Source organism: Rattus norvegicus, chromosome 10 (assembly GCF_021556685.1).
Source record: "Rattus norvegicus strain SHRSP/BbbUtx chromosome 10, alternate assembly SHRSP_T2T, whole genome shotgun sequence".
In the NCBI taxonomy this organism is placed as follows: Eukaryota; Metazoa; Chordata; class Mammalia; order Rodentia; family Muridae; genus Rattus; species Rattus norvegicus.
The window spans coordinates 68,596,638-68,624,179 of record NC_141543.1 but is presented as its reverse complement, the minus strand read 5'-3'; the positions used below and the strand labels follow the sequence as shown (position 1 = coordinate 68,624,179).

General features: G+C 49.1%; 1 protein-coding gene across 50 annotated transcripts in view; it reads right to left on the bottom strand.

Annotated features, from left to right (window-relative positions):
* The window catches only part of Myo18a (myosin XVIIIa), a 101,124-nt gene that overhangs the window by 54,725 nt on the left and 18,857 nt on the right, over positions 1 to 27,542 (bottom strand). For 14 of the 50 annotated variants that reach the window (XM_087572967.1, XM_087572997.1, XM_087572968.1 and 11 more), the window contains exon 1: positions 8,636 to 8,684. In XM_087572967.1, coding sequence (XP_087429093.1) covers positions 8,636 to 8,641 — 6 coding nt within the window. In that variant the 5' untranslated portion in view covers positions 8,642 to 8,684. 50 annotated transcript variants of the gene reach the window in all.

Genomic DNA, 27,542 nt, shown 5'->3' with positions numbered 1-27,542 from the left:
ATTTGGTCCGTGCTCCCTGACCTGAGAGTTTACCCACACCACCTGCTCCCACACATCCTTGAAACCAAACCTGAAAGTAATCAACTAAAGGGGTTGGGGGTGGACCACAGAGGGTAGGCCCCAAAGCACCTTAGTCTCCCTCCTCCCTTTTTGTACCCAAAGTAGTGGTACATGCACTGTACTTTCCACCCCGTTGCTGACATTCCCTCTAACCACACCAGCAACACTGGAAGGGACAAGGCCAACCCACCACACACACACACACACACACACACACACACACACACACACACACCCCTCAGGGAAACACTGTACTTTCCACCCCGTTGCTGACATTCCCTCTAACCACACCAGCAACACTGGAAGGGACAAGGCCAACCCACCACACACACACACACACACACACACACACACACCCCTCAGGGAAACACTTACAGCCCCTTCCTCTTTGCCCGGAGGGCCGGGTTTTGGCACACTTTTGTCCTCCTCTTTAACCTGAGGGAGTAGATAGAGAAGTCACTGGCAGGTCAAAGCAGGGAGAAAAGATCTAGGGCCCTTCTCTAGAGGCTCCTAGAAGCAGAGCGGGGCTGGGGTTGGGGCTAGGGGTCTGAGCAAGATGTCTAGTTTCCTGAGATTGAAACTGACCAGAGACGACGTTATAAGAACTAAGAGTCTATATGAAACTGAAACCCAAGGATGCTGGTGGTCTCAGTAGCCAGCCCACTGGGCTGTCAGAAGTCCACCACATCATGATCTCAGGGTCACAGAATGGCCATCCATGCAAATGGGGCAAGGAAACCCAAGCTAAGACGTGGAGGAGAGAGAGATGCCTGGCTAGGGTGGGGGTTCATGCTATGGCCGGAGCTGGCAGCCTGAGTCAGACAGAAGGTGCAGAGTCAGGGGACAACAGTTGCTGTCACTGTCTAGGAAAGGACTTGGATGTGGATGCTCTGAAGGGTCTTCCAGTGCAAAGTCGAGCTGGGAAATGGACTCCAAGGAGCTGAGCCCCAGGATCAGAAGACCCAGGCAGTCCCAGGAAACTTAATGTTCCTTCCTTCCTGAGGCAACTAGCTCTGTCCCTAACCCCAGGGCATCCTCAGCAAGCCTTTCTTTCCTGCATAGTAGGAAGACAGGCGCCCAGGAAGAAGCCTTGACTTCTAATGGGAGATATTCTTAGCAACATCCAGAATCAATTATCTAATAGAGAAGTGGGCTGTTCATTTTCAACCAAGGTCCATGGTCAATTTTGAGCTCCAATTAACAGTGCCTGGACACGGTCCAGCTTGATGATCACTGCGGTATTGAAGCTACGTCCTGTCTACGAAGCATATCCATGGGTCTGGGGTTCAGTTAGTTCTCACTGACGTGGACAAGGCAAGGGAAGATGGCAAAGACTCGCAGAGGAAACCTTCCTACTTCAGAAGCTGGGGTCTGCACAGAGAAGGGGAAGGGGAGGGTCCATACGACATATGCAGGGTCTGTACCTGTGTCCTCCTCAGCAAGGGCCGCCCGCCTTCCCTCCCCACAGAGATCACACCATGCCTTAGCCCCTAGGCACACAGGTTAGAGTGTATTAAGTATTCCCAAAGCACAGCCACTCTCATTAATGCACACAGTGCTGTTAGCTTGGCTTCTCATATGGCCCAGATTCTAAGTTCACTCTGAGTCCCTCACCAGCTCCAAATTTGTCCTTTCTCCAGTAGCCTGTGTCTGGGGTCCCAAACAGCTGTCCAAGGTGAGGCATTGGAAATGCTGGTTGCCCCTCAAAGTGTCTGGGACACTGGGCTCAGGTATGAGCTCAGCTCTGAATTTAGCCTCAGGCTGACTCACTCCCCTAGCCCTCCCCCCTCCCTGAAGCTTCTGGCTCTGTGGGTCATTGTCCAGCCAGAGACTGTGCATACACACAAAGGCATGCCCAAGTCAGCCACAGCCTGGACTACTCTCTCTCTGGAGCTAGCTGACAACTGGCCTGAAAGCCCCACTCGAAGCTCCTTTCTTCTACCCACCTCATCTCCCAGACTCAGGGAGTCTGAGCTCCACAGGCATCAGAACTAAGCCTTCCCTAGGACCCCAAGGTCCCAGGGGAGAGTCTGAGCTGCAGGCGGTGGAAGGGTGTGGAGGGATTAACTTGGAGAGGCACCAGCATCACAAAAGGCAGCTCAGCTTACCAGAGGTGGAGCTTGGGGAGGAGAGTGATTCAGCACAGAAGCCATCAAGACAGAAAAGGGCTCCGCAGCCACTGGCCATTCTCCCTGCACCCGCCCCCCGCCATATGCACACACATGCTCCAATCCGTCTCTAGCTTCACCATGCCGCGCACATAAGAGAACCAAGATTTTGAAATCCAACTTCCCTTTTGCTCCCAGAAGGCAAATCTCGATGAAAAGGCCATGGTGCTGGAGGCAGCTTGTACCCAAGTAAGAGAAGAAATAGGGGCGGGGCCTCTCAGGGACTCAGAGTCTTCCTAAAGGCCAGGACCCGCTGGGACGCTGGATCGAATGCTGTGGGTGACAAGAGGAAAGGATAGAAGGGAGGATCCCAAAACTCAGTCACGGAAGGACTGAGGAATAAACTGTGGGAAGAGAACAGAGACAAGGTGGATGTCGGATAGAGAGCATCTGAACTGGGAAGCTGTGTGTCCTCCAATAAGCTACTTCACCCCTCTGGGCCTGCCTGGAGAATTAGGGGCCAGACTGCTCTAGATAGTGAATAAAGTCACCTCCAGATCCAGAACTGTAGAGGTCAGGGAGGGGGATGGAGAGCCACTCACGCCCTTGATTCTCCAGGACGGAGGCTAAGCAAACTGCCTCAGGACCCCAGCACATCTGCCCTCTGCTGGCATCCCAAGTTGCCTGGCAAGAAGGGGCAGGGGGTCTTTGGCAGGGCAAAGCTTTCCTATCTGCAGGTCAGTGGCACCAGGATCCACCCTTGCTCTGAGAGCTTTCACCAAGAATTACTTCCATTCCATAGCTCTAAAGATCTGGTTTGCTCCTGTTGCTGACTATGATAAATAAGTAGTTAGATGTTAGTTTTGTTTGTGAAATTCTGGGGATGGAAACCAGGGCCTCACACATACTGTGAGCTACATCCTGGCCCTATATGTAATCTGTTCACTTCCACCTTACTATCTCCAGTTAATATGCTACAGGCTTTACATTTAATTGGCTCATTTGGTCATTGGACTCGTGTTTATATTTCCCTACTTGTCTGGGGAGGTTCCTATGACCCAGAAGGATACTGGTCACTAGACATCTGGTTCACCCCTCCGCACCAGCTACTCCAGGGAGTATCACTCTGACAGCATGTGGGGAAAGCTGCCCCTGTACCTTGGGAGAGGACTGCCTGAATTTCTCCTCTCCCTTTGGGACCGGGAGCAGGGCCATCTTTATCCAATATGGAGCAGAGAAGGAACTGTGGCCCCAGAGCTGACAGCAGTGGCTCTGTGGTTGTGACTCCAGATGTGCGAACAAGTCTCTCCCAGAGCTAGAGACTTGCTGTGGATCAAGGCTTCCCAGGGAGAAGGACTCTTGTCCCAGACTGACACATTTCTGCTCTAGAAACTCCAGCCATTTCCAACATTAACTACTGAATAAGGAATGCCTACATTGAAACGGACTCCATACAAGGTAGTATGTAACATAAATTTCCCTAATTATCTACCCATTCTTCCTTTCATCCATTCATTCATTCTTCCATTCACTTATTTGTGTGTGGATGTGGGTGTATTCATTTATGCAGAAAAGAACGGAGGCCAGAGGTTAACATCAGATGCCTTTCTCAATCACGTCTCCACCTGATTTCTTTTAATTTTATTACATTTATATGAGTATGTGAGTGTGTGTGCGTGTGTGTGCGCACATCATGATGCATGTATCATAAGAGGACAACTGGCAGACTCGGTTCTCTTCAACCACGTGAGTCCTGCAGAGTTACCTCGGGCTGTCAGGCTGGAGAGCATGGACTGAGCCACTGAGTCAACTCACCAGCCCTTCCATTTAAAAATGTTTGAGGCAGGGCTGGAGAGATGGCTCAGTGGTTAAGAGTGGTTAAACTGTTCTTCCAGAGGTCCTGAGTTCAATTCCCAGCAACCACGGTGGCTCACAACCATCCATAATGAGATCTGATGCCCTCTTCTGTTGTGTCTGAAGACAGCTGCAGTGTACTTATATATAATAAATAAATCTTTAAAAAAAAAATAAAAAATAATAAAATAAAATAAAAATGTTTGAGGCAGAGTCTGTCAGTGGATCCAGGGCTCCCAGCCCCCTCCTTGTGTCTCCACTCTCCAGTAGTGGGTTATAGGTACACATTGCCACACCAGGGCATTTTCATCTGAGTGCTTAGGATCCAAACTCAGTTCTTTTGCTTGTACTGCCTTTACCTAAGGAGCCATCTCCTCAGCCTAACTTATTTTTTTATTATTTTTTCTTCTGAGACAGGGTCTTGCCATGTAGCCCAGGCTGGCCTAGAATTCACTACATAGACCAGGTTTGCCTTGCTGTGATCACCTTGTCTTTGCCTGCATGGGTGCTGAAACTACACACATGTACACCATACCCAGATAATCTGGATTTTCTAATGTAATCTTCTGACATAGAATCATGATTTTTATTTTGCTGACCAAGAAAAAGAATTCTGAAAGCTCTAATGTCACAAAGATGATAGACGATGGGGCTTGCATTTTGTTCTTTAGGGGAGGGTTGGTTTTTGGTTTTGTTTTGTTTTGTTTTGAGTCATGATCTCAAATAGCCTATACCTGCCTCAATTCACTGTGCGGCCAAAGATGACCATGAACTCTTGATCTTCCTGCCTCCACCTCCCAAGTGGAACTTGGATTTAATCTGAAGTTGGTCTAACTCCAAAGTCTAAACGGCCCCCTTCACCATCATCTCGTCCTCGGTGTCTTCTCTTCCTTGGAGCTCTGCAGGATCTGGCTCAAGCCAAGGCAGAGGCCGGCAGAGTTTCTGAACTTACAAAAGGGAGACTCCAGTATGTCCCCATCACCTTCTGAGACCCTGGTCAACTCTCTCCCCATGTCACCTCTTTCCTCCCTCGGAAAAATGGAAAGGAAAGTGTGTTCCTAAGCGCTCTCCTCTGAGGCTTTTCACCCCTCACCCTCTGAGAGCAACCCTTACATAAAGGAGAGTTGCTGAGGGCTCCTCAGTTAAGTGGCATTCACAGCCAGGAGGGTCTTGATAGCTATGTCATTCCCTGACTGGGATTTCCTCCTGACCAGGACTCTCTCTTACCCATAACACCATTAGGCTTTGACAAGTTGTCAGTCATATGAAAATGGAGGAAACAGGAGTGGAGGCAGGGTTCTTGGCCCAAAGCTCATTCCATCTGGTCTCTTTCCCCCATACACACTACAGAGAAGAAAGCTTGTCCATCCCGATTCTCAGAGATGTGACACAAACAAGGGAGGTGGAACTTCCAAACTTAGCAACGTAAATAGATAGCAAACTCGGGCAGTGGGACCAGTTCGAGGAAGGCAGGGATTCCAGGAAGGCAGGGATTCGCATCCTCTCTGGTCTAGCCACTCATCTGCAGGAATGTATGCCCAATGAGCTGACATCAAGAAACAAAGAGGAAAAGAAAACTCACAAGCTCATGCAAGCACTTTTTCAGAGATGCACTCCACACAACAGTCAAACTGCAAACAGCCCAAAGGACTAGAATGAAAGCTGGTTAGCGAAACAATGGCTTTAGCTCAACACATGAGTGTGCTGCCATTTACACAAACAAAGATGTGGACAATGAAACCATATGGAAAATTCCACACAAAATGACATCAATCAAAAAGAACTAGAACATAAATAGCATGCAAATGGTGGTCATAATAATTTTGTAGATGTTGTAAATTAAACACAATAGACAGGCTTGCTATTTATTTTGCTGTGCAGTTGTTACTTACTGCTTGTTTTTATTGTAAAGATGGCTAAATAGTCAATAAAAAAAGGGGTGAGGGGAGAGATAGTAGCTAGAAGCATTTCTTTTCAAAGAGGAGAAATCTGTTGAGACAGTCTATCCTCAAAGGCTCCTGTCACTCAGGGAAACAAGGCCAGGGGTTTACCCTCCCGCTGTGTCAACACCTGCAACCCTCCCTTAGCTACCATAATACATTGTGTTAAGAAAAGGGGATATAGGGAGCTGGAGAGATGGTTCAGTGGTTAAGAGCACTGATTGCTCTTCCAGAGGTCCTGAGTTCAAATCCCAGCAACCACATGGTGACTCACAACTGTCTGTAACTCCCACTGCAGGGGATGTGGCACTCTCACACAGGTATACATGCAGGCAAAATGCCAAAAATATATCTCAAAAAAGAAAGGAGAGAGAGAAAGAAGGAAGAGAAGAAAAAGGAGAAGAAAGCGACATGGGTGTTCAAAGACCCTGAGGATAACCATACCTGGTAGGCAGCCCCCTCAGGCCAGGAACGCCCAGCCTGGATGGATGTTGTTAAGTGTTATACGTCTAAGCCAGACATCCGAGTCCCAAGAGCAGCAAGTAACTCCAGGACAGAGACTATGTCTTGAGGGAACTGAAATGCCATCAGTGGCTGAGGTAAGTTTCCAACCTGTTGCTCTATGCTAACAAGCAATGCTCTTCTCTCTTCCTCCCCATTCCAAGGCACACAGGGGAACTCTCAGGAGAATCTCACCCTAGCACCCACTTATCTGAGAACAAGGGAAGGGAAGAAAAAATAGAAGCAATGGCAGTAACTTCTCTTCTGCAGTGCTGGGAATCAAACCCAGTGCCACACCATGCTACACAAGCCACCTGCTACCCAGCAACAGATCCAGCCAATCTTTATTGAGCACTGTGCTCAGCCCCTAACAAGCACTGTCCCATTTGTGGCTCACAACATTGAAGTAGACATCAGCATGAGTCTTGCTTTAGAAATGAGCAAAGGAAGACCCAGAAGATCACGTGACTTTACCATGGTCTCATGACAAGTGACAGATCTAAAATGCACACACTCAGATCTGCCCTTTGCCAAGCTTTTAGAGGACATGGCCAGCTTTCCCCCACATCTTCCTTGTTCACCTATACTGTGGGCCTTCCACAGCAACAGCATGGGTAGAAGGCAGTAGTTTCCATAGCTCTGCACTCACAACCGCTCTACAAAGTGGCTTGGGGAAAGGGGAGTTCTGCAGGGAAGGGCCTGAAGGCCACATTGCCAGCCAAAAGAGGAGAGGAAGAAGAGCTGGCCCTCCCCCACAGCAGGGCGGAACAGAAAGCAGTAGAGAACCCTGGGTCACTGCCCACCCGCCTGGAGGAAGCAGGTGCCATGGGACGGCTTCCTGCCACCACTGCAGTTGTAGAAGGGCCAGGGTTTCCTAGGATAGACAGCCAGGCCTGCCGGAGGTCTCCCCTCTCTGAAGACACTCAAGGCTCCTCTGTGGGGCCCTTTGCCATCTGCTACTGCCATTTCCCATGGTCCCAAGTCTGTGACAGACAAGGTGCTGGTGGCCTGGGTATGCAGGATGCAGGGGAGTAGGCTGGAACAGGAAGCACCTAGCTCCCAGATTGAAGGGTTCCCTCAGGCACCAGCCTGCTCTGCCCCCACACAGCTCCATAGCCATGCCAGTTTGGCAGCTGGGACAGGGCAGTTCTTCGGGCACAGAGAGACAGAAATGCTATGGGCACATCTCAGGCTTCTGATACACCTCTGCACCAGGCCAGCTCACACTCTGCCAACTGCTGACTCAATCGAAAACCTTACCCTTAGTGGCTGGAGGGGCAAAGGGGAGGACAGGATGGCCTGGGAGGCAGCTATGTCTCTCCTCACTTGCTTTTTTAAGGAACTTACTGCTCTGGAATAATTTTCTGAAAGAGAGTCATGGGCTGGCAGGGTGGATCAGTAGGTAAAAGATGCCTGTTGCTAAAGCCTGAGGACCTGAGTTTGGTTCTCAGAACACACACACACACACACACACACACACACTCTCTCTCTCTCTCTCTCTCTCTCTCTCTCTCTCTCTCTCTCTCTCTCTCACCCCAATAAAGATAAAAAGTTTTCTTTAAATTGAGATAAAGAAGCTCACAGAAGACAGGGCATCTCTGAGGTGTGTCTCTTCTAAGTATCCTGGATATGGGAATGGAGAAGGCCATGCTGGGTTCTTCTTGAAGACAGGAAGAAGATTCCAGCCAATCACAGGGACCATCCCCTGTCAAGGCCATCTTTTCCATCTAGAGTAAGAGGGCAGAGGGGGCTACCACATCAACCCAAAGCAGGACCAAATTCTCCAAAGACATGTTTGGTTTCCTGGCTTTGGAAGAAATAAAAGCCTCCCAGCAGTCATCATTGTGGGGAAGGCGAGCCTCGGTCTGTGGGGTGGCGGAGGCAGCCTCAGGAAACTGAGGTTTAGAAGATGGTTCCCATCAAACCACCCCAAATCATCATGAGTCAGACCCAGGATATGCCTTGCCTCTTAGGGGCCTTGAGGCAGCTGGGGCCATGTACTGCCCTTTCAACCAAGTGATCAAGAGAGGAGCCCCAAGGCAGCCCCACCCCTTCCTCTCCACCTACTTTTGCCACATCTGGGGAAATAACAGGACGCCTTCCTTTCCTAAATGAGGAAACACCGTGGGGAGGCCGGGACATTTCCGGGGTTGGGGTCAGAAGGACACTCACCCGCATGGCTTGGCCTGGAGCAGCTCAGAGCAAGAAGTCTCCTCTCTCTGCTGCTCCCGTTAGCAGCTCAGAATAGCACAGGCTGCAGCCCCGCCCCTGGTCCCCTCCCTCTCCCAGGCCCCTCCCGCTGCAGCTGCCCAGCCCAGCCAGAGCTGTGGAGACAGCAGAGGCTAAAGGACTGCGGGGACCAGGTATGTCAGAGAGCAATGGGGTCTGGGTAGAATGGAGAGGAGGCTCTTCAAATAAGGGCATGGGTTGGGGGACAGACAGTGTCCTGGGGTTAGGGATAGGAGACAGGGAGAGTGGCACTTTCCTTCTGACACACACTCAGGCTCCTGGACAGCTGAGCTGATATGTTCCCTAAAAATAGCAAAGGAATTTGAGAACTGCAGCCCCCGGCCCCACAGGCCAAGATTGAGGCTAGCACATGCGCGCTCACATACACACACACACACACACACACACACACACACACACACACACACACACGACCAGCATGCATGAACTCAGTCACAGCACAGTGTACTCAGGAACACGTCAATCATACCCCTAACTATGCCATCTGAGTACTGTATAGAGACGCTAACACTACATCCAATATGACATGCGGGGCCCATGCACACTAGGCCCAGACAGCAACCTCACAGCAATCCTATAAGGTCCAGCAAGAGCAGAGACCCACAAGACCAGCCAGAGTGAGGCCTCCTGCTGCTGCCTCATTAGAACAGACATGCAGAGAATCAATTGCTCTCCCTCTACCCACATTTCCTTCTCCCACACACCAGCCAGCTGCTTCATAGGCAGAGGAAAGTGGGGTGGGCGGGGAGGGGTGGAGAGCTCTCAGCCCTGCAAATGGAGAAAGCTGGGGGTGTCTGGCCAATGAACAATGGTTGTCAGTGAAGAACTTGTGTTCCTTGTTAGAAACCCTGGCCTGGCTCTAGTTAACACTACCAGATACCCTGGACGCTGAGATGGGTACTGGGAGAAAGACAACAATGAGGGAAAAGACAGGACCTGCCAAGTGTCTGTGGAAAATGGAAACAGTCATTGCTTCCTCCTTCCTTTCCAGGGAGGGAGGGATTGGAAAAACCCAAGCTTATCCGTCACTCACGGTCAGTTCTAAGCACCCGTGGTCTTGTAGCTATAACATTCTCCTGGAAGAGAATGATTAAGAACTGCCCAAAAGGACCAAACCCAGCCCTCATGCCTTTTATTTGTTTGTGGACAGAGTTTCTCTGTAGAATCCTGGATGTCCTGGAACTCACACTGTAGACCATCCTGGCCTTGAACTCAGAGATCTGCCTGCCTCTGCCTCACAAGTGCTAGTACCAAAGGTGTGGACCACTACTGCCTGGTCTCTCTGATCTTTCTAGATGACACTGTGCAAGTCACCTAGTCTTACCATCCCACATACATGCGCACACATACACAGACTATCAGGAAACACGCTTCTCTGCTGTCTAGGGAAGTGGTGCTTCTTCCTAGGGAGGCCCTCCTGGGACAATGCTGCTGTCAAAGGTTCTGTATCCCTGGGTTCCTCTGAGCACAGCAATGCTCACTAAAGCCTCAGAATTTAGGCTTTAGTATAAGATACAATGTCTGGATCTCCTCGGTTTCTGATTTAATTGGGAAGGAGCCCTAAGCACTGGGATTTCTAAAACATTCCAGATGATTCTTTCCATGCTTTTTGTTTTGTTTGTTTTTAATCTGTACGACTGTTTTATTTGTGTTTGTGTATGTACAAACATGTGTGCCTGGTGCCCAAGGAAGTCAGAAGAGGGTGTCAGATCTCCCAGAATAGGAGGTGTAGATAGTTGAAGCCATCACATGGGTGCTGAGAACCAAACCCAGGTCCTGTGCAAGAAAAGCAAAGGCTCTAACCACTGAGCCCTCTCTCCAGCCCTGGTTTTGGTTTTTTGTGGAACAGTCTCACTTTATGGCCCAGGCTGACTTGGGACTTATTATATAGCCCAAGTCACTTCAAATCCTTAATTAATCCTCCTGCCTCAGCCTCCCAAATGCTGGCATTACAGACACACACTACCATACTTAGTATGTTGTTTTGTTTTTGAGAGAATCTGGCTAAGCAGTCCAGGCTGGCTTTGAACTTGAGATCCTCCTGTCTCAGGCTCTTGGAGCTGGGATTACAGGTGTTTCCCCCAAGCCAGGTTCCTGGTGATTCTGGCTTAAGCAAAAGTCACTGAGGCAGGCATAAAACCTAGTAGTAATGTGCCAGCTGTTGGATGGATGGATGGGTGGATGGGTGTGTGGGCGGTGGGTAGTCTGTGTAGCCATGGGCAGATGACTTTAATTCCCTGCTTCTCTGTACTGAAGATTATGCTTGAACTATTTCCCAGTCAATAAGAGGCAAGTATGGGATAGAAAAGATTTAGTTCTCAAAGTCTGGTCCCCGGACCAGCAGCGTCCACATCAAGTGGGCACTGGCTAGAAAGGCTAAAGCCTCACTCCAGCCTCTGCATCCAGAGCGCTGGGGCCCAGCATTTTAGGCTCAGCCTAGCTTCTAGTAATTCTGATACACATTAAAGTCTGAGAACCACTGCTTGAGAAGACGTATTCACAGTATGCCACAGTTAAAGATAAAACCTTCAGAGCCACACTTCCTGGTTCAATCTAGACTCTTTTGCATAGTAACTATGGACAATAACGGTTACTCTATAATTCATCGCTTTCATCAGTAAAGTCGGGGAAGTAATAATGCCTATAGCATAGAGTCAGCATAGGGTAGAAGACTGAGCACATACACTACGCTGGCCAGGGCCTCGGGGATAGAGTATTTATTTAACATGTTTGAGTTCCTGGGTTCCCGTGGAGAGGGCACCTACAAACAAAGTGTAACTAATAGCTGAGGAGGTGTCTCTGAAAGAGAGGTCAGTGCTCTTCTCTCTCTTTTTAAAGATTTATTTAATGTGTGTGAGTACACTGTTGCTGTCCTCAGACACACCAGAAGAGGGCATGAGATCCCATTACAGATGGTTGTGAGGAACCATGTGGTTGCTGGGAACTGAACTCAGGACCTCTGGAAGAGCAGTCAGTGCTCTTAACCGCTGAGCCATTTCTCCAGCCCTGAGAAGGTGTCTCAATGAGTGAAAACACTTGTCATGTAAGTGTTGTGAGTTCAAAACCCTAGAATGCACATTTAAAAAAAAAAAAAAATCCAACAGCAGGAGCTGGTGGAATGGCTCCAAAGTTAAGCGCACGTCCCACTCTTCCAGAGTTTGGTTTCCAGCACACATGTCATCACGACCACCTGTAACTCCTGCTGCAGGTGATCCAGTGCCCTCTTCTGGTCTCTGTGGGTACTCTCACACATGTGGTATATGCTCACATAGACACATCCACGCATGCATGAGCACATGTGCATACACTCCCACGTATGCATGAACACATATAGGTATGTATGAATGTGTGCTAAAGCATGCCTAGAGTAGTCATTTAAAACCTTTAACTCCAAGGTCTCTACCCATACAGCTGTGCACATATCACACACATACATACACAGATGCATACAAATTAAATATGTGACTTTCTACTAAAAAATGATTGAAGAAAGCCAGGTATGGTGGTGCATGCCTTTAACCCCAGCACACAGGAAGCAGAAATAGGTAGATCTCTGTGAATTTTAGACCAGCCTCATCAACATAGTGAGTTCTGGGTCAGCCAGTGCTAATAGAGACACCCTATCTCAAAACACACACACACACACACACACACACACACACACACACACACACACACACACACACAGACACGCGCGCATGCGTAACACACACAACACACGTAACACACTGAGCTCAGTGGTTAAGAGCAGCTGTCCTTCCAGAAGACCTGGGTGTGGTTCCCAGCACCCACATGGCAGCTCACAACCATGACTCTAGTTCCAGGGGATCTGACGCCCTCTTCTGGTCTCCCTGGATACAGCATGCACATGGTCCACAGCTGTGTAGCAAAATACCCATCACGTCAGCCAGGCAGTGGTGGTGTACACCTCTGATCGCAGCTAGGAGGATGGAGACAGGAGGATCCCCAGGACTTGCAGGCCTGACTACCTTTCATTCTCTCATGCAATTTATTTGCAGGCCTGACTACCTTTCATTCTCTCATGCAACCTCATGTAAACTTCCCCACGTTCCCTGTCCAAACGGCCACCAGCCCCTCCACCTTGCCCAGCCCTCCCTATTCCTAGAGGCCCACCTATAGCTCTACCCTCTTTAGAATATCTTTCTGGGGTGTATGGAAAAAATAAAAAATAAAAGGCCCACCCAGAAGTATAGTGCAAAAACAGAAGAAGCAACAACATACTCCTGGGGCTGAAGCCCAGCTCAGACTCTCTCTTCCCATCTAAGACAGAATTATTCCACTTTTTTTTTTTTTTTTTTTTTGGTTCTTTTTTTCGGAGCTGGGGACCGAACCCAGGGCCTTGTGCTTCCTAGGTAAGCGCTCTACCACTGAGCTAAATCCTCAGCCCCTTATTCCACTTTTCAAGTTACCACCTTCCCCCATCCCACCCCTTACAGCAGTCAAATATGATTCTTGCCTTGTGTAGTTGTTGTGAGACTAGAAGATAGTACATGGAAGCTTATGTCTGACAAATTAAATTATAGGTGGTGACTTTAGGATTAGCATCATTTAAATTACCATTCAAAACCACGGTGCTCAATATCTACACCTACACACTTGTGTGGTCCTCTGTTACATACGGAGAGTCACGCATTATGTAACACTAGATTCTAAAGTCATCATGCAATACGAGAACAGAATACAGTCAAAACCTCCTAGGGTGGGGCACACGGCTCACTGGTGAACAACACTGGCTGCTGCTCTTCCAGAGGACATGGGTTGTCATCAGCACCCGCATGGTGGCTCACAACTGCCTCTAACTCCAGTCCCAGAGGATTCTATGCCCACTTCTGGCCTCGACAGGCACCAGGCACACACGTGGCGCACAGACATGCATGTAGGCAAAATGCATAAAAAATAAATACTTCTCCTAAAATCCCTAAAATTGTTCAGCAAGTATGTAGTGAGTGTGGCCCTGCCCCTATACAGTGCCTCCCTGCCCTGCTCCGTGGCCCACACTTTCGGCTGAGGTAAATCGTGGTTTGAAAATATTAGAAATAGAGTTTTTATAATTTTTAAATTACACGTAAGTCTGAGTAGCATGATGAAATTTCCCATCATCCCGCTCTTTCCTAGACATGAATCGGTACCACAAATGCTGTCTGACCAGAAGTCACTGGGGAGTCATCCTGGTTGCCAGGTGGACTATGACAGGACCTGGGGGCTGTGTTCAAGTAACAATGTTTCTACTTAATAATGACCTCGGGGATGAGAAGGTAGCTCAGTGGGAGAATACTTAGCTAGCATGCTTAAAGCCCTGGACTCAATCGCTTCTCGGCCTTTTGGCTAAGATCAAGTGTAAAGCCCTGGACTCAATCACTAGACTGTTAAATAAATAAATTCCGCCCCTAAAGGGGGAATGGACAGGCCAGAAACCAGATATGCCAGAGAAAAGCTGAAAAGTACCTCCTATAGTTGGGAACACAGTAAAACCTTTTTTGAAAAAAGATTTATTTACATATGTATGTGGGTACACTGTAGCTGTCTTCAGATACACCAGAAGAGGGCATCAGATCCCATTACAGATGGTTGTGAGCTACCATGTGGTTGCTGGGATTTGAACTCAGGACCTCTGGAAGAGCAGTCAGTGCTCCTAACCACTGAGCCATCTCTCTAGCCCCACAGTAAGACTTTTTGAGAGTTGGCATTTATGTAACCTTTTTTTTTTTTTTTCCGGAGCTGGGGACCGAACCTAGGGCCTTGCGCTTCCTAGGCAAGTGCTCTGCCACTGAGCTAAATCCCCAACCCCTGTAACCTTTAATCACAGCACATTGTTATTATTACTGCTATTTCATTACTTCCTGTTAATCTCTTACTGTGCTTAATTTATAAATTAAGGCTTACCATAGGTATGCAAATAGGAAAAATACGTTATTCCTAGGACTCAGTATTAGCCAAGCTTTCGGGCATTTACTATGGATCTTGAAACGCATCTCCTGTGGAGGAGGGGGAACCTCCATACCATTCTATCTCCATGGAAGCACAGTGCACAGTGTGCACAACATATAATAATCCCCAGAGTACTATTTTCAGTAATCTTGGGTCAATACAATTCCGTGCACAAACATACATTTGAACTCATTGAAGTTTACTGTGTGCATGCCGTGACTACAGAGCCCGAGTTCATGTTCTGAATGGCTATTGATTGGTGTCACATGTCTAAGCCTGCTCTCCCATCAGGACCACTTTCACCTCCTTCATCTGCCATCTATAGAGACTGGTCCTCTAGCCAGAGTTAACTCCACCTTGCATGCCAGGCTACAGCAAAACACACCATCTCACCCACAGCTGGATGGCATTTGCGGAGATGGGCAGAAACCCTGATAGGGAATACGGAATACACACAAGCGTACAGCTGCTTTCCCTGACTCTGCTCTGGTCTGTGCCTTTTTGCTGTCCAGCCCTGGGGTGAAACACTGGTGGGTCTCAGAACCCAGGTTTGCAATTATGTTGCAGACTAGGGCCAGATAAAATAGGACCTTCATGCTGGGGACAGATTGGTGACCTCAAGGAAACCATGTCCATCGCTCTGTAAGTAACCCCTAATAAATTCAGTTTTACTCATTGAAATGAATTTGGAGGGCTGTTGCTCAGTGATAGAGTGCTTGCCTAGTATGCTTGAAGCCCTGCGTTCAAGGCCCGGAACAGCCTTCTCCCTGACCCTGACACACACACTTCACACACTTGAATAAGTCCCTCTTCTGGTTCTCGGTGCTGGGGGCATAGTTAATTTTATATCTTCCTGAAAGACTTACTCAAAGCTATCCTATTACCCAACACCAAGCACACAGTAGGTATTCAAGAAGCACTGGATTTACCCAACTCATCTAGAAGGTACAATGATAAACTGGTGGAGTGGGATCCAGTAAAGAGGATATCCACATGGGGCCAAAACTTTAGTGTTCTACACAGTCATGCTGTTCAAGCCATGAGGTGAGAGGTCCTTGGCCCTGTAGTTAGCTAAGCAGAGCCCTGGGAAGCCTTGTGGGAAACTGGAGGAGATGGAGGAAGCTGGGCCTGTGGCTAGCAGTGCTGCACTGTAACATCCCACAGGGAATGCTATGGGGAAACACAATGTCTGCTTCCTTTCCATCTCTGGAGAACTAACTACCCTTTGAGTAGGCACGGGTGGGATGTTTGTTGTGGTGACCCATCACTCACCCACTCCTGGACTCTGCTTAGAGACGAGGCATGGACAAGGATGGGTGAGTGGCATAAAGTAGTGACTTAGCTTTGACTTTCTCAAAAAGAAAAGGAAAAAAAAAAAAAAAAAGGCCAGCGGAGGAAAGAACAAATGCCCCGGGACAGCTACAACTGAAGTAAGAATGTGGTCTGTGGTCCTTCAGCGAGGGGCGCCAAGAGTTCTGGGAGGGTTCAGACATCAAAATTTCTCTTGGTGAGGGAGTCAGACACACATGGTACAGTTTGGAGCCAGGCTGTGAAAGAGAGGGGGTTTTGTTCATTGATTTATTAATCCGTAAAAGACAGGGGCTTTGGGGTTTTTGTTGTTTTCTTTTTGTTTTGGGTTTTTTATTTGAGGGGACAGGATCTCACTACATTAAGTACTTCAGACTGGCCTCCAACTCATAATGACTTACTCAGCCACACAAGTGCTATTATGACAGAATAGTTGCTTTATCAGAAAATATGTAGGGTGGAAACACTAAAACTGAGATTCTCTTTAAACCCCTTAAAGAAAGCATGTTACTCAGCCCCAATTATCTCTAGTTCTTCCTGAAGATCAAAACATATATATGCATACACCACATATACACACACACACACACACACACACACACACACACACACACACACACACACACGTGTCAAGCTAGACAAGTTGGCCTACAACTTTAGTTCCAGCCCCCAGGAGACAGAGAAGAGGCAGGTGGATCTCTGTAAGTTCCAGGCCAGTCTGGTTTACATAGTGAGTTCCAGAGATACACAGTGAGACCCTGTCTCTAAACAAATAAATGACTTGTTTTTGTTCAGTCTCTCAGGCTGAGATGGCTCAGTGGATAAAGGCACTTGCCACCAAATTTGATCCCAGAATCCACATGGTGGAAAGAAGCGAGTCCACAAATTCTCACTGTGTACTGTAGCATGTTCATGCTTACACACACATACTAATAATAATAATAAAAGTAAATGTGAAAGAATCTATAGGGCTGCAACATGGCCCAGCAGTTAGGAATGCTGACTGCTCTTCCAGAGGACCCAGGTTCAATTCCCATTACCCATAGGATAGCTCACAACTATCTATAACTCCAGTTCCAGGGGATCTGATGCCCTCACAGAAATACATGCAAATAAAACACTAGTGCAAATAAAATAAAACATTACAAAAAGAACCTAGTAACACTATTTCCATAAATGAGTACCAATTACATGTTTGTATTACTAATTTACAGCATCTAGTAACATAAAACAAATGGAACTTGTTTAGGGACATTATAGGGAGCCCTGTTTCAAGCACTCAGTCCTAAGGACTGGGGAGAAACCACAGAACTTATGCTTCCTGAGTAGGAGGGCGACAGTGACCAATCGTGACAGGTGTACCCCATCCGAGGACTACTGAGGTTCCTCAACATCAGCTTTAAACAGTATTTACAGAAAATGCCAGAGCAGGGATGCCTCCATATTTTAATAGCATTAAATGAGCAAGGGATCCCAAAAGGGAAGCAGCTAAAGTCCTTAAAGAAGTCTAAAGATGACCTCAAGAGGATAGGGGCAGGTAAAGGGAAACCTGTACTGTCCGAAAGTCCACACACTAGGAGTCGTCAATGGCCAAATGAGCCTCAGACCTGACTACCGCTGAACTTCCTGTTCCGCTTATCCGCCAGCGCATGGGTGGAGCCAGGCTCAGCGCATGCGCTCGAGCTCCCGAGCCACTCCGCCCTGCAGTGCCACCAGATCCCGGCAGAGGACAGCCTTCCCCTTCTCATGGACCTACTGGCACAGCCAAGGCAGCAGGATTTCACCTCTGTTGGGCCCGCCCCCAGCAAGCGTCCGGGGGAGCTGAGGTTTCAGGGGGGCTGCAGTAGCAAGATGGCCTCTCACTTTACTTAGGACAGAGATGGCAAAGAAGGTACAAAAAAAATGAGCTGCGCACCTACATTGTTTTCATTACTGACTTATCCTTAGTACCTGAAATAGTTCCAACACCTAGAAGATGTTTAGTTTTTACTGATGGATAAAGTGAATGAATGAATACCTGAGTTTATAGTTCAAAGATTCAAGCCACATCTTGAGTTTTGTAGTACAGTCAGTAGAGTCAGTGGGCATAGGGCGGGCAGTCACAGATCTCTGTCCTGAAGACTCCAAGGATCAGCCATTCTGGGTCCCTTCATTCCACCAGACTGCAGTTTTGCACATCCAAAGGTTTGCTGGGAACTCTGTACTAGCGCACCAGTTTTGCCTGTTCTACCAAGAACAGGTGTCTACCCCTAAAACTAAACAGTCAGATCCTGGATGCGTAGAAAGACCACCTGACTGGTGGCTCAGGGGTTACTGTTTCTCTTTAGGGATCCTCAGCCCCCGGGGATTTCCTCAGCTCTGGGGATTTCCAAACTGCCTCTGCCTTTCCGATTTTTCCACAAGACTCAAAGCCCAGGACCAGTCTTGACAGTTTCACCAGGCCCTGCCTCAAATCGCCAGGAGACTTGGGTCTGCGTCTACTAATTACAGCACATTCACTATATTCACATCCCATCCTGTCTGGCTGACATTCGAGAACGAGCACAATGAAGCATTGTGCTCTCTTCATATAAATGACTGCTTTTCTCTATTTCCACAGAAGAAGAAAGGAAAACCAGCTTAAGGGTCAGCCACACTGATTTAATAAAGCCCAAGGAAGGTCTTCCAGGGTGTGAGAGCGGGCATCCTGTAGAACTCATTCTCTCTCTTTTTTTTTTTTTTTTTGGTTTGTTTGTTTTTTTTATTTTTTTAATTTTTTTTTTTTGTTTTGTTTTGTTTTGTTTTCGGAGCTGGGGCCCAAACCCAGGGCCTTGCGTTTGCTAGGCAAGCGCTCTACCACTGAGCCAAATCCCCAACCCCAGAACTCATTCTCAAAGTCAGAGAGGCTCCGTCAGGCACTCTCAGGTTCCCCTAAATGGGGGCAGGGGGTGGGAGGCACATGGATCCTGTATTTGAAGATCTGTGTGCTCACTTCTTGAGGCCCTTACTGGGCCTGTTTTTAGAACCCTTTGAAGTAAGAACAAAGCCAGGCCCAGTCTCCACAGAAGCAGGAGCAGGCCCCAGCTTTGCCTACCTGGTCTCCTCCCCCACATGCAGAGCCCGCCAAGCCCACTGGGCGTGTGAGCACCTGTGTGTTACCAAGCTGGGCAAGAGTCACGCCTGGCAAGGTGGGGAGGCACTGCCACAGTGTGGTGGCACATTGCCAGAGATCTGTTGTCCCTAGGGCATCAGGATTCCAGAGTTGGTGAAGTGGAGAAATTGCCAAAGAACAAACCTTCCTTCCTGACAGGAAGGGGAAATGCCACCAGGCTCAGCCTGGGGGGGGTTGGGGGAGTAGCACTCTGCAGAAGGAGATAAGACTGTAAGAACTGTTTCCCTGCCCCCACCCCATACTTCTAGGAGCCATCTGGAGCTGTAGTGTTCAACACAGTAGCCACTGGCTGTGAAAGCAATTTACATTTAAGTTACATTAAAAATACCAGGAATATTTTGCATTGAATTAAAGACAAGTAAAATGTAAAGTTCTGCTTCTCTGTTGCGCTAGTCTTGTTCCAAGTGTTCAGTGGCCTCATGACCACAGGACATTTCTATTTTGCAGTGTGTTCTGTTGGACAGTTCTGGCCCAGGGGTTCCCCCTCCAGGGTGCTTAAGGTCATTCTTGTCCAAGCTTCTCCCACCCCTGCCCACAGCCTGCTTACACCCTTGTCCTGTGTGTGGAGTCTTGTTCCCTGGGCCTCAAGAAGAAACGGGGAGAGGGAGCAGTCACAATTAGCATCCAGCCAATGAGCAGGAGCCAGACGCCACAGGGCTGGAAGGAGATGGAAGGAAAGCCAGCCTCCACCCCAAGGCGCCCTAGCTTGGGAGAAAGCCCCTCAGTCCAGCACAATCCGTCCTTGTTTCCATAGTCTCTGGGCCAGGCACTGGGTAAGATGTCTGGAATGTAGCAGCCTGAAGAGTTCCCACCAGAGCACAGGCTGCGGGACTCAGTCACAGGTGGTGTCCCAGAAAGGGTCCTAAGCAAAACCTTCAAGGTTCATTTCAAGGGCAAATAAAGTCAATGAAGTCACCTTGTCCCAGGCCAGGACTTCGGCCACAGGGCAGTGAAGGCCAAATTGGACATCTCCCTCTAGACAGCCTCATGAGGACAACGGACTCTGGGTACCTGCTGGAGTGACTCAGACAAGCTCTACTAAGCCTGGGTAGGTAGAAGGGCGAGACAGCACAGCGGATCTGACTGCTAGCACATTCTACCACAGGGCCTGAATCTCAGGGCTTTGCTATATTAGCTAGAAAATCTACACAAGAGGGTCTGAGCAAACTCCTATGCGTGACAGGGATGACGCCAGGAAACAGCAGGTAACAGCTGCCTTTAAATTCTGCGCCTCTCTTCTTGCTTAGCCCTACTGGAGATGGGCTGCTGGGAGCAAGACAGGCATGGACACAGCCAACAACAGAGAGCAGAGTAAGCTTGCCAACTGGGAACCAATCAGAAGATCTGGAACTCAGAGGCATTGGCACCAGACAGACAAAGAAAACTCAGCAAGATTTGAAAAGCTGGCAGGAAATTGTAAAGAGCAGGTTGGAACTCAGGGAGAGTGTCCATGAGAGTAGCCCTCAGGCTGCTTCTCCAGCTCCACTGGAAGGACACTTTGGGCAAAGGCACAGCCTGAGGACATGAGTGAAGGACACACAGCTGCATCACTAACAGGAAAAGAGCCTGCAGCACTTCTGCAGGCAGATGGTCTCCACTCAGACACCAAGCACTTCCTGGGGTTCTGAAGTGGATTGGTGACAGTGAGGCTCACTCTGGAGCCCTGACAGTCATCCTCTCAGTCCCGGTTCCCACCTGCTATAGTTTCAGTTAACTGCAGTCCAAAACAACCTAATGGCAAATTCTAGAAACAAATAATTCCTCAGGTTTCTCATTTGCTTGTTGGGTTTTTTGGGGTTTTGTTTTTTGGGTTTTTTGTTTTTGTTTTTTAGACAGGGACTCATGCAGCCCAGGCTGGCATCAAATTTGTTATGTAGTCTGGGGCAATCTTGAATTCCTGCTCCTCCTCTGCTTAGTAAATGCTGGGGTTCCTGGTGTCAGTCACTACACATGGACATTTAAGTTTTATTACAATGTTCTGTTAGGATTGTTTTATCTTACTGTTACTGTTAACCTCTTACTGTGCCTAATTTATAAATTAAAATTTACCATAAATATCCATGGACAGGACATAGTATATGTAAGGGTTTGGGCATCCACTTCAGGCCTGTTACCCTCTGAGGTTAGGGGAACTACTTTACTAGTTCATGAGGTGCTATTCAAAGAGATTATAAATGTACTATGTCCATCAACCCACACAACACTTTTTTTTTTTAAGATTTACTTATTTACTATATGTGAATACACTGTCTCTCTTCAGATCTACCAGAAGAGGGCATCAGATCCCATTACAGATGGTTGTGAGCCACCATGTGGTTCCTGGGAATTGAACTCAGGACCTCTGGAAGAGCAGTCAGAGCTCTTAACCACTCAGCCATCTCTCCAGCCCATCAATCAATGCTCTTAACTCTCTAGCCCCAGAACAAGTGTTCTTAACCACTGAGTCATCTCACCTCTCCAGCCCGTCTTTTGTTTTTGTTTTTAGTTGCTTTTGTGTTTGTTTGTTTATTGAGGTAAGGTCTTATGTAGTCCAGACTGGCTTCAAAGTTGCTATGTAGCTAATGCTAAACTTGAACTCCTGATTCGTTTGCCTCCAACTCCCAAGTGATAAGATAGATTACTGATATATACCACACCCAGCAGAGAAGAAACACCAACAGTTGAGCTAAGTAAAATGGAAACACTCAGCCTTGCCTCCTCTGAGACCCACCCCTCTGCTGTGAAGCCAAGATTCCTATGGATAAAGAACTAAGGGCTGGAGACTAATAGCAAAAGTGCTCAACAGGGGGTACACGGGCAGTGCCTAGGCCATTCTCACACCAAGGGTCCTGCCACAGAGTCCAGTGGAGCATGGGCTAGCAACTGCGTCTAAGCTGACACAGAGGGGTCTAATGTGCCTGTGCAGTGTGTTTTGCTCCCACCAGCTAGGGAATGGGCATTTCAGGTAGGGGTCAGGCTGGCACCCCTCACTTTCTCCAGTTCCCACAACCTACACAAGAAACTCCTGTCATTCAGAAGCCCTGAGGTCAGACTCTGAGGCCACAGTACATGGGGCACTGCCAGGCACAGCTCAATGCTGTGGGGAACAGGGCTGTTTGCTGACACTAGGTTCCAGGAAGGCAGACCACAGCAGTGCGCACCCCCTCCCCCTTCCCCTCAACACACCCTGCCTCAAAGGCCATGGCCCAGTTGCTCTCTTGGTATCTATCCCTCTGCATGCACGTGTATGTGCGGTATCTGCATGTTTGTGTGTGTATGTGTATACACCAGAGGCTGACGTGAGATCTTTTCCTCTATCGTTTTTCTGCCTTTTCTTTCTTCTTTATTAAGATTTATTTTGTTATAACTTCATGTGCTTTGCCTGCACATCTGTATGTATACCACATGTGTGCCTGGTGCCTATGGAGGCCAGAAGAGGGCATTGGACTTCCTGGAATTGGGGTTACAGTGGTTGTGAGCCTGCATGAGATGCTAGAAACCAAACCCAGGTCCACTGCAAGAGCCATAGCCTAAGCTGAGCCATCTCTTCCGCCCAGCTCTTCTTTTTATCAGGATTTATCACTGAACCTGTGCTCACTGACAGTTAGTCTGGCTGGCTAGTGCTAAGCCTCCCAGTGCTAGAATTATAGGCATATGCCACACACTTGGCTTTTTATGTGCATTCCCTGAGCAAAACTCATGTCCTCTATCCCTTTACCCACTGAGCCATCTTTCCACTCCCCACTTTTTTTCCTCTTTAACCTTGATGAAGTCCAAATGGGTGGGGACTTGATCCCAGCCTGTGCTCACCCTGGGTACCTGAGGCATCTTCTCAGGAGGATGCAAGGCTATGCCAAGCTCAGCACAAGCTGGGCCCTCCCAGGGCCTGGAGTGTAGAGGTTTAGGCTGTTACAGCCTGGACAGCTCAGGGGAGAGTGAGGTGGAAGATGACTCCAGCTCAGATCGGACTTCTGCCGTCGATTCCACAATCAAACCAGTTCATTAAAGAGGGAGGCAGGAGACAGAGCCCCATCAGCAAGAACTTACACAGGAGACAACATCCAATCTTTGTTCCTCGCTGGGCATCTAGAAGATTCTATTTAAACATCCAAATACTGTCCATTCAATGTGATGGGTCTGTGCATGAGACTGGGTGTCACAAAGGGTCATAACGTTCTCAAGCTGCCTGACAGTGCTGTCACCACTTGGCCTCTAGCCCATGCCACCCAGGGCTGAGATCTAGCTTTCTACAGGAGCCTCTAGTCCTAGTGAAAGCATAGACTCCCTCATCACAGCGCTGTCAATGTCCTCCAGTGTGACAAAAGCAGGTGTCCCCTGATGCCCTATCCAGACTGCACAATGGCGGGGGGGGGGGGGGGGATGTTCCCTATGGCCTGGAGCCATCCCTCCTCCCCATCTTCTGCTCCAGAGCCAAGGATGGCCTCCAAGTCCCACTGCTGTGCCCTGGGTGAGATCTCCCTCCCTGCATACACCCTGTTTGCCACGGGGCCTGGCAGTGAGTAGAGTTAGGAGGAGGAAGTGAGTCAGCTCCTTACAGAAATGGGAATGGGAGGGAGAAGAAATGAGATCAGGGGACAAAGGGCACAGGAGCAGCAAAGGTCACCAAGAAAGGAACCAGGCCCTGGAAATGTTGAGAAGACAGATATGGCTGACAAACTCAGGAGAGTTGCCTCCTGCTGTGAATGGATAGCCCCAGTGGACCAGAGGACCTGGTGCTGGCAGGCAGGCCACACCTGAGGATGGAATCTGAAGCTACTCCCCTTCCTGTTTCATGTAAGGGCTGGACAAAGCAAGGTCTTGTGGGAAAGGCCAGCCTCCTCTCTCCTCAGGCTTCCCCTTTCCACTCCTGAGTCCTTCAGTTCAGGTTCCTCAAGACCTGGCCAGGCAGGAGGGTGGGTAGGGTGGGGGGTGGATCCCTATATGGGATTGTCAGGGCTGAAAGTCCACCAGCCTGAGATCCAAGAACATAGCAGTTCCCACAGGCCTAGCACTCCTGTAGCCCTCTCTGGTGGCCTCCATACCCACGTGGGAGCTGCCCCCAGGCTCCAGCTGGAATTTGTTGCTGAGACTGGAAGAGGTCCTTAACCAAGAGCCTTCCCAGGCTGCGGACATTCCAGCACAGAGGCAGCCTAGGGAAAACAGCAGGAGGGAAGAGGAAGCCTGGAGCCCAAGCCACATTCCAACCCCTCAGAGACCTGCAGATAGCAGATAGGGACATTCCACTAGGGTCTCCTGGACCAGACACTGTAGGGTCCCTTGTAACCCTATATCTCCAGTGGCTCATGGGGACCAACTGGGTCTCTCCCTACCCAGGATCCTGCTCCTGATACCTGCAGAGCCTCATTCTCCTCCATTATGGGAGACGCCAAGTCCTAAACACGTAAGAGATGGTCAGTGAGTACAGGCAGAGACACACTGCAGACAGGTCACTAGAGCCTGGGAAAGAGGAGAGCTCTAGCAACCAAACCTCAGCTCCACAGAGAAGACCGAACAAGAGAACAGGAAACCAGTCTCTGGCTAGAGAACCTCTTATCATTCACGAATACCAGCACAGGCCCCACCACTCCCCCAACGCTGACTTCCACCTGCTACTCGAGAGAGAAACACCCAGATAACCAACGAAGTTCCAACGGATGCTGTGAAGGAGAAGGGTGCCTGTTGCTAAGGTGGACACAGACATGGTCTGAGAGGATCCCTGAGGAAGTGACATTCAGACTTTGAGAAATTGCATGTGTGCGTGTGTGAAGGGAAAAGCACTGTGGACAAGAGGAGGGCCCCGGAATTCCATATTAGGAACCAATGAGAACCTCAGGCCTGGACACCTTCTTGCTGGGCCCTCCACTGGCCTTCCTCCTTCAGTTTCTCCCACAATACACACAGAAGAATAACAGCGCGCAGCCCCGTGCAATGCAGAGGCCCCTGTTGCTGTCACAGGTGATACTCCAGTGACTGTGCCACCATAAATTTTGAGCACAGTACAAGAGAGTGTGAAAAAATTGTGAGTAAGGCAATGTCCATGCCTCCAAGATTTGGGTCTGTCAGAGAAGCTGTGTAAGGGGCAACACAATGTGTTCCTCTTCGTCCTAGGGGAACCACGCCCTAACCTGCCAAGGCGCCGTCTCAGCCCCTCTGGAGGCTTCCTCAGCTACACTTCTACTGTCCTATCCAGTCACAGAGTACTAGCTGCTGCTACCTGCTGTTCACTTCCTCCAGCTGACTCTCTGAGAGCCACCGGTCACACCCTTCTGCAGGACAAGACGGTGGCCACCTCTAGCTTCCCCTTCCTTCCTGGCAGGAAGACGAGGAATGAAGAGGGCTCTGGGCTTGGGGACATCAGAGGGCTGAGGTCTACAGTGGGTTTATAAGTGGGGTCTATGGCCTCACCTGTCATTATTTCCCATGCTGTTCCCCAAGCCTTTTCTATCCAGTGGAGTCTTATCTAGAGTCAGTAATCACCACTAGGCGGTACATCTGCCCCCACACCCACACTGGACTGAGCACCATAGAGAAGCCGGAGTCTATGCAGAGTGGAGGGCAGCTGAGTCAGCCAGGGCAGAGGGCCAGGCCCTGGTGCTGAGGGGCATCTGGCAGGAGAATAAGGGACTCGGAGTGGTGGCCCAGGTCTAAGGAAATAGTCTTCCAACTGAACTACAACCAACCGACAGACGAACACGTTGTGCTGACAATGCCCTCTGTAGTTAACAGATCCTAGGCTGCCGCCAACCACCATCAGGAGCTGGAAAGGCCTGTCCCCATGAAAGTGCCACTCCTTCCCAGTGCCTGTCGGTCACAATAGGTGCCCACAGACTTGCCTGATGCCTAGGGCACTTCCGCACCACAGGATTGACAACAGAGGCGCCAGATGTCTTGTCCTGGCAGCAGGGGTGCCCCTACTTCAGCTGGGTCATAGATCCCCATCTGCTACCCCCACCAAGCTGACTTCCACTCCAGGCTTCACTGGGAGAATCTAGCTGCTTGGTGCAGTGGGGTGGCGGGAACCCTGCTGGCAGGCAGAGCACATGCTTGTGGTTTCTGGGAAACGCTGTAGAGATTTGCAGCATTTTTAAAATACTTGTGTTCCCACCCGCCACACACACACCCCTTCACCCCACTCCTCAGCCACCCCCAATCAGGGTGCTTGCCTATCTGGTATTTTCCAGAACCATTTCAATGTAAATAAGAGATTAGCCGGAAACAGAGGGCAGTGTCCAAGGTGGCTCAGGGCAAGCTACTTTTAAGACCCTGCCCCCATGCCATGCTGCGCCTACAAAAACAACCATTGACCAGGGCATGTACCCACACCCCGTTCAATGTGGCCTAGGCACTGTGCCCACCACCCACGGGCTGGGTGGCCAGAGCACTCTGGGACTGCTGTTCATCACAGGAAGAAGGCAGAATGGTCCCTGTCAGGACAGAGAAGGGAGACCTGGCAGAACAGAACTAGCTTTGCTCACTGCTCAGGGCCGCCCAGGACCTTCCACCTAGCACTTCCCGCACTTTTGACACTTGCCCAAAACAAAACAACAAAAACTTAGTTTAGGCTCTTACGAGGTAAGACTCTGATGCGAGAGGTTCCTGAAGCTTTGGCATAAAATAAAATAAAAACTTCTTCTTTTATGTAAACAAACGAAAACCACTCAAAACTCCTGTAATCATTTAAAAAAAAAATTAAGAACAGAAGCACCGGGCTGGAGAGATGGCTCAGCGGTTAAGAGCACTGACTGCTCTTCCAGAGGTCCTGAGTTCAATTTCCAGCAACCACATGGTGGCTCACAACCATCTGTAATGGGACCCGACGCCCTCTTCTGGTGTGTCTGAAGATGATGACAGTGTACAGTGTACTTACATAAAACAAATACATATTTATAAAAAAAATTAAGAACAGAAGCTCCATCAAACTCTAAACCCAAGTAGCACCGAGCAGCTCCACCTCCACCCACCTCAGTGCTCAGCAGGGCCAGACTAATCTGGAAGCTGGCTGGCCACACAATTTCATTTCTAAGTTATTCTTGGAACCCTGCAGGTCCCATTCCTGACAGCACCTGGAACCTCCTTGACAAAGTAAATGTGTGTGGTTCATCCCATTCCCACCCAGGGGTCCTGAGATTCCACAAAAGCCAAAGGGACTCTGGTGCTCTCTCCCAGACAAAGGGAACCCTGACCAGCCAGTCTCTCACTAGTCTCCTCTACAGAAACTTGGAGGAGGATCTGGAACACCCAGTATGCCTTTTCTTCCCCCAGCTGACTTTTTTGTTTGTTTGTTATTTATCTGTTTACTTACTTCAGGGCTCGGACAACACCCAGGACTTCCTCACAGGCTGAGCTGTAACGCCAGCGCCTGGGGCGATCTTGAGAAAGTTTAGGTAAGAGCCTGGGAATCAGAGAAAATCTCACCAGGTGGAAGCCTGAGGGAGTAGGAGG